General features: G+C 42.2%; 1 protein-coding gene across 4 annotated transcripts in view; it reads right to left on the bottom strand.

Annotated features, from left to right (window-relative positions):
• Positions 1-4,403: 4,403 nt before the first annotated feature.
• Positions 4,404-7,699, bottom strand: part of satb1 (SATB homeobox 1) — a 66,424-nt gene continuing 63,128 nt past the window's right edge. For all 4 annotated transcript variants that reach the window (XM_023964087.1, XM_023964091.1, XM_023964090.1 and 1 more), the window contains one exon: positions 4,404-6,771. In XM_023964087.1, the coding sequence (XP_023819855.1) occupies positions 6,157-6,771 (615 nt within the window). In that variant the 3' untranslated portion in view covers positions 4,404-6,156. The remainder of the gene's footprint in view (positions 6,772-7,699) is intronic.

Genomic DNA, 7,699 nt, shown 5'->3' with positions numbered 1-7,699 from the left:
AATAAAGCAGCAACGCAGTATTTTATCACACAAAGGTACACGTTAAACACAAAGAAACAGTAGCTGAGCAGACGGAGGGACGGCTTTAAGTCTTTAACCCTTGTGCTATCTTAGATGACCCCCCCCACCCTTCCATTGACGTGTTCCCCCTACCATGACAAAGGTGGATAAAGGTGGAAAGATTTCATGTAATCCATGGACACCAGTGAAGATCACAAATCATTGAAGAAAAAAGGTTCAGAGCACTGTCTAGTGGGTCTAGATGACCCAACTCCCAATGTTAAAGTGCCTAGGACAGCACAAGGGTTACAGCCTGAGCCAGAGTTTCTGTTCTATTCTAACTAAAAATCCAAACTCAAAGAAAAGCAGTTTCACTTAAATAACACAATCTAGAATTTACAAAAAAAATCAGATCAAGACAAAGGAATTAGACACTCACAAATCACAGATGTAGAGAGGGGATATTACTCTACTCGCTTTCTCACAGCAGCCTCCAACAGGTTGGAAAAAGAAAATACCTAAGGCATGCTGTAGTGACGCCATAGCAAGAACCCAAAAGGTGGACGTCAGAAACCACAAACAAGACTGTCCCATGATGACCAAATGGGTTAAAAGCCTGTTCGGTCTCTCACAAAGATCCTAAATGAGCACCTTTGTTAAAAAATGTTTCCTTTTGGTATCTTTCTTTGGTGACCAGTTTATGACATGATTGGAGAGGAAATGTGGGGAAATATGGTGTTTTTGCCCCAGAATATAAACACCCGTGATGGAAAAGAAGCGTTTTGAGGGGAAAGCTGATGCTCCCCGAACAAGTACTAAGGCCAAAGTGAGTTAGTCCAGTTGGAGGGGGGGGGTCCCTGCTGAGCTGAGTTTCTATTGCTGATACAATCAATGTTAAACAGACGATTCACGGTGACCAGGTAAATAGTCGTAGAGTCACAGCACACCAAAGAGCCTGTGCTGTTTAGGTGTTGCTGGCAAGATCTCTGGTGTTAAAGGGCTAGATTCGAGCGTGTCCAAAGTCCGGTTTGTGGGGCAAATGCAACCTGCATTCTATTCCCTCCGCCCCCAAGGAGAGATGGCAACCCAGCGATTCACGTTATTCATTTGTGTTTCTTTAAACCTAGAAGAGAAAAAAAGAGAATAAATGAGGTCCTGTGTGCAACGGAAAGACAGAAACAGCCGAGGAGACGTTTGTGTCTCAGCGTCCCACAGACATTTTCCATCATTACGATCACCTTTGTGGGGTTTCTGCTGCATTTCCTGTTCGATTTACTGCGCAGTCCCAGGGGCTGATGGGTAAACACAGAGGGCCTCTTCTCAGCGCGGCGCTCCCGGTAAACACACCAGAAGGGCTGCCCGGGAATCGCACGAGAGTCTCAATGAGATGATGAAATAAACTAAATGATCCTTCAAAAAAAGCATGTTTTTAAAATTAAAAAAAGATAATTTTAAAGCACAATTATAAGAGTGAGAGCTTTTTGAGCCAAAGCAATTCCAAATAATGCAGCATATGTAGTGTATGGTATGCTGGTATGAGGCTGCTTTACTGGTTTTCCTTGGTGGTTGTGTTGAACATCACAGCTTCCCTGCAGATGGCAACAAAAGAGGGACAAAAACCCCGACAGTCTGGGAGCCAATGCAGTTGAAGTTTTTTAAAGCGGATGAAATAACATTTACATGTTGACCGAAACGCCGCGCTTTACATGGAGAAAATCCAAAAATCCTCAGACAGAACTTAAAAAAATTAAGAAATGAAACAAAAAAAAGGTCAAATAAATCAAAATTCCCAACAAAAAGGTTAAACTAGAAACTTGAGAAGTTAAAAACCATGCAGTCACGCTCACATTAGGAAAATTCTACGATTTTAACACTATGTTACCACAGGTGTCAGTTTTTAATTTAAAAACAGAAACTTAAAAAAAGGGGATTTTTTTCTTTTGAAAATGTGAGCAAAAAGCTGAAAACATAAAGCTTACATAATAATCTAAAAACACAAAAGTAAAAATGCATTGTTCTTCTGTTGCTTGATTTGTGTTGCATGTTGTGCGCTGCTGACCGCTGGAAAACTTTTTAATTAATTAATACAAATATTTGAAATATCCTGATAATAAAACGATACACAGATCTGTGATTCCAGAGATGTTGTGTTTCGTACTTTATTTCAAATCCAACTCCAGGTAAAATATTACTTGTAGAAAAATCAGAAAATCTGCACATTTTAAATCTAATTTCCAGTTTGGGTTCATAGCAGAACCTTTTTTCTAACAAAATGTTACCTTTGTGCATTTTTTTACGGGACAAATGCATAACTTTATGAAACAGAGCTTCCATCTGTTTGGAGCTTTTTTCTGCACTTTTCAGCATCAGATTAAGAAGATTTTCAGGCAATTAGTTAAGCATTTTCTGTTTTTTTGGCTAAATAATAATATTAATATATAAAATTTATGGACTAAAGTGATGATGAAACAGACGCTTTGTCTTTTTCTGTGATCAACAGAAACTCCAACAGCTCGTCCGCACACGCCTTCAAATCACCTGTGAGGAGCTGATGCTGGCTTTGATTGACGTCTGCAGCGGCGTTCTCCAGCGGTTCTGCAGCGGTTCTCCGGGGTTTGTGCTCAGTGGAGCGTGCACGGCTCACCGCCTTCAAACAGCACAGATGTGCATCTTTAGGACTCCCAGAAGCTGCTGCTTTTCATCAGAGCAACACCACTCAGCAAAAAGAGCTGCAACAGTTCTGATCCGACTGAAAGAAACATTTGAAACATGTCTAGGAAACCATGTGCTTGATGCCTCATATTTATCATTATTTACTGGTTTGAACTATTTGAACACATATGAATTGTATAAACGACAAATGTATTCAGCAGCAAATCATTTGAATTTCCTGTGTTCAGTGACTGGATGATGCACTTTTTAATGTATTTTATGTACATTTTTTACTATGGGTTGTGTGAGGGCGTTGCAAAGACCAGCAAGCGCTTTCACTTCTATTCTAATTCTATTCTATTCTATCGATGACGCATTCTTCTGGTTTGTTAACTCTCTGCACCACATTCCACACAAAGAACAAATATTTGTCATTTTATAAAATATCTGATTGCACTTTTCTTTAAAAACAAACTATTTTCTTTTTTCCTCGTTTATCAGGTAATTTTGAACAAAACTATTTTGACTTTTCTTCAATTTTGTCTTTTAAAGAAACCCTTGACTCCTTAAAAAAATGGACTTTAATCTTTAATTTGGCATCAAAAGTTGAGAACCTCATAAAATTTTAACTCCTGAACATTTTATGGATTTATTATACTAAATGTTTTAACCATATTTTTTTAACTGATAGATTTTAATATGGAGTCTTTTTATAGCTTTATTCTTTTCATTGTTTATTGTTTTGAGTGTGATCAGCTGGCCGCTTTTTATGTTCCTTCAGGATCGATAAAGCTTTCGTTCTATTCTATTCTATTCTATCATTGCTCTTTTTTACTGACACATTTTTAACTTAAACCTCTTTTTAAATCAACTGAAAGTGAATTCTTTCCTTAACCATCATGACAGAATTTCAATCATCAGGGGGATGAATAAATGATTTCACTTTTTGTTTTTTTTCTTCCTTTTGTTATATATTTTTATTACATTTTAAACTTATGTCCCACTTGGGAGAAAAAAAAAATTATATGCTTAACTTTAACTTAGAGAACAAACTTAACTTATTTAAAAAAAGCCACTCAGGAGAATTTCTTCCTCTCATTTATTGTTGTTATTGATTCAGCTTTTAGGATAAAAATGACGTTTTATCTGCAACAGCTTAACATTATTTTTTTACTAATAGAAATTGAGCCGCTTTAACAAACGTGTGAATGTCCGATTATTGTCAGTAGATTTTTTACAGCATTAATGTTTGTTTTTGACAAATCTAAGACACCATTTCATTAAACATAGTTCCGTTTCTTTTTGATTTAAAATATTGTTTGAAGTTACCGTATTTACCTGGTTTTTTTAGTACATCGTTTTGCTTTAGCACCATTATCAGAATCCACTGCATTTCTAAAGCCGACTTTTTGAAACCGTTTTCCCTCCCAGCTTTGCTTTTTTCACTAAATGCGGTTTCAGATTGTTCCGGTCCAGATTTTACCGACTGAATAAATTTATTTAGTATTTTATTTTAAATAATTCAAAGATTTTAGCAAACTTGATAACGTTTTAAAGTTAGTTCTTTGCTCTTATTCATGTATTTAAACACATATAGCCGTTTTCATTGACATTTTGGAGCTATAAATAACATTTGTAGTTTTTTTTAGCACTGCTGACCAACAGTTTCTGTTTATGGCGCTTCCTCCCGTCCCGTCGGTCGCTGGCAGCCGCCAGAAACCGCTCGGGAATCCAAAAAGAAAGGAGAAACAATGATGCTAAACGGTGCCTCTTTATTTTTTCATGTGCATCATTTTTCTTTCAGATAGAAAAAAAATGTTTTTATTTTTTGCAAACACACAAAGTTACAGTCTGGATTTTTATTCATAAAAAAAAAACAGAAAAGAGAACATCGAGGGAGCGCTGGCACATTTCTGGAGGTGAGAGAAACATCCTGAAGGTGCGCACACACCTGCCCCCCTCTGGGGTTCACCCCCGCGCCGGCACACCTGTGCTGCTCCAGGTGGTCACGCCTCGCCTCCGTTCACCTCAGGCTTCCACAGGTGCTGCAGGTACAGTCCGTCTGAGAGGAAGAGGCGCCGAATCCAAACCCAGAGAGTATATTTACAGGAAGGAGGGATGATGATGGGATATTTACAGCTTTACAAACGGTGACCTCAGCCGGGTTCCAGACAGATCCACTCGCCTTTGATCTCCACTACGACCCGTGTGGGAGTGACGGAGTCCGGTGGAGTTAATGCCACAAACGGAAGGAAAAAAACAACAGTTTCAGTGCGTCATTAACCACCGATGACCCCTTCTGATTGGATTTGTTTGTTTTTTGTTGAACTCCTAAAAAAACAAAGACTTTTTGTACAGGAGATCGATGACCAAAGGAAGACACATCGCAGACATCGATTTTCACACAGATTGCATATGTTTTTCTCTCTAAGGTGTCCTATAGGTTAATCGTTTCACCTAAGCTTATTTGCATGATAGTAAAAATTGCATACGACATCGATCGTGAAGCTTGTAGCATAAGCCGCTCGACACACAGCACTTTAGAGGCGATCTTTAAAGCACATTTCTTCTTCTTAAAACGTTTAAGACACTTTTCGTTTTTTGCCGCCCATCCGTTTATAAATAGAAAACAAGTTGGCGGAATTAAAAAAATAAAATAAAAACAGAAAAAAAAAAGAGAAAGCGCCAAGTGAGGAACGTCATAAATCAAGTTTTTTTTTTACGTTAAAAACTGCAAATAAATAATGTCAGACAACAAAAACATCACATTTCTGACTGTGTGGCATTTCAGAGTTACAGTGACCGAGGTTTTGCAAAATAATCTAACGTCGGCAGTGCCGTATAGTACAAGGCATTTGTTGGCATAGTTTCTTTAAGAATGTCTTTTTTTAACAGTTACAATATAATGTCTATATATGTATTTATATATATTTATATTTCTTCCCTAATAAATAAGCGACTGAGGCTGAAGTGACCATAATCCCAGCATGCTCCTCTGCCAGCAGGCTCCAGACGCGACACCTCAGGATTAAGGCCTCGACAACTGCTTGGTCCTTGATCTCATTTGCCTTTTTTTTGCCAAATAAGGAAAAAACCAAAAAAACCTTCCAGTTAATTGTCACCAACACCTTTTAAAGTCCTGCAAACTCCAGGAGAACTTCTCCTTTCAGAACCCGGTCAGTAGCTCAGTCAGTGTAAAACAAACATCGAGTGCAGTCGGCAAATATTCACGGCAACATACTCAGATTACTGGTTTTTGTGCAGATTACGTAAATGATGCGTCAGTCTTTACAGTCAATAATACAACTTTTACAAAATCCGAAAAGTAGTTCTCGTTTCGCTGAACCCGACACGGATTTTCCAGTGTGACAACTCGCCTGTCAGTTTCTGGAGCGCTCCTCTGGCGGAGGACGCGCTCGTCTTCGTGGGCCGAGCGTGGCGCCTCGTTCGGCGCAGGTGCCAGTCTCTGTGTGCAGATGAGTTTTTTTGGCTGGTGGGCGGGGTCTACTCCTTGACCTCGGCCTCGGCGGCGCGGCTCAGCTGTTCCTCGATCTTGATGGAGAAGATGGTGCTGTTGGTCTGCGTGCTCTCGTCCAGCTCCTTCAGCAGCTCGCCGCTCTCCCTGAAGTCCGTCAGCTCCTCGTCGAAGGCGGGGCTGCTGCTGCTGCTGCCGCTGCCGTTTGTGTTGTTGTTGTTGACTGTGGCGCTGTTGTTGTTGTTGTTGTTGCTGGTCTCCTTGGGCAGCTTGGCTGGATGATTGACGTAAAAGCGCTGGCTCTGGAAGAACTTGATGATGGTGAGCTTGGGCAGGTCCAGCTGGGCGGACAGGGTGTGGACCGCCTCCTCGTCAGGGTACAGCCCCACGTCCTGGATGAAGCTCTGCAGGATCCCCAGAGCCTCCAAGGAGATCTTCCCCCCGCTGGTGCGCGACTTGATGCTCCCTCCTCGGCTGCCCTCGTCCTCCGTCTCAGCCGGGGAGGCTGTGGAGGGCTGACGGGGCGGCAGGCGGGGGCCCGGGGTGGCCTGCTGCAGCTGCTGCAAAGGCTGCTGGGACAGCAGAGGCTGGGATGGGTGGAGGGACAGAGAGGGCTGGTGCTGCTGAGTCTGAGTGGGCTGAGTCTGCGGGGGGAGACGGAGGGGAACGGTATCAGTGAACACTTATTACCACCTTAATGAGGCCTTCGACTCAAATCAAATGAGCTGCGAGCAGAAATGCGCCTGCAGTGTGTTCAACAAGCACTTGGCTGCAGGAATCGAACGTGTCGTGGAGCAATCACTCCAGCAGAAAACGCCCCTCCTTCTTAGAGGAGGAAGCAGAGGCGCTGGAAGACGAGACCACAGGCGCAGTTCCCACGCCGAAGCCCAGGCTGATTAACCGCAATGCGACTGACGGATAAAACCGGTTGACTGTATCCGAGTACTGGAATCTAGCCACAGGGGTTGCAAGCCAGTAACTTCTGTGCCGGTCCCAAGCCCGGATAAATAGAGAGGGTTGCGTCAGGAAGGGCATCCGGCGTAAAAAATTGCCAAAATAACCATGCGAATCATCCACAACACTTTAGACATACCGGATCGGTCGAGGCCCGGGTTAACAACGACCGCCACCGATGCTGTTAACCTACAGGGTGTCGGTGGAAATTTGACTGCTGTTGGTGGAAGAAAGAGGGGAGGCAGAAGGGTCCGTGGCCAGAGAGAGAAGGGAAAAGGCAGGAACATAGGTTTGAGAATAGGGACTCTTAACGTTGGCACAATGACAGGGAAAGGCAGAGAGCTGGCAGACATGATGGAGAGAAGGAAGGTAGATGTACTGTGTGTGCAGGAGACAAGGTGGAAGGGCAGCAAGGCACGTAGTATTGGAGGAGGATACAAACTGTTCTATCATGGTGTTGATAGGAAGAGAAACGGGGTAGGTGTGATTCTGAAGGGGGAGTTTGTAAACAGTGTTCTAGAGGTGAAAAGAGTCTCAGACAGGATGATGAGCCTAAAGTTAGAAATTGAAGGGGTGATGGTGAATGTAGTCAGTGGGTATGCGCCACAGGTTGGCTGT

Source organism: Oryzias latipes, chromosome 16 (genome assembly GCF_002234675.1).
Source record: "Oryzias latipes chromosome 16, ASM223467v1".
Lineage (NCBI taxonomy): Eukaryota > Metazoa > Chordata > Actinopteri > Beloniformes > Adrianichthyidae > Oryzias > Oryzias latipes.
Note: the sequence above shows the minus strand (reverse complement) of the source record. Positions and strands in the feature narration are given on the sequence as shown.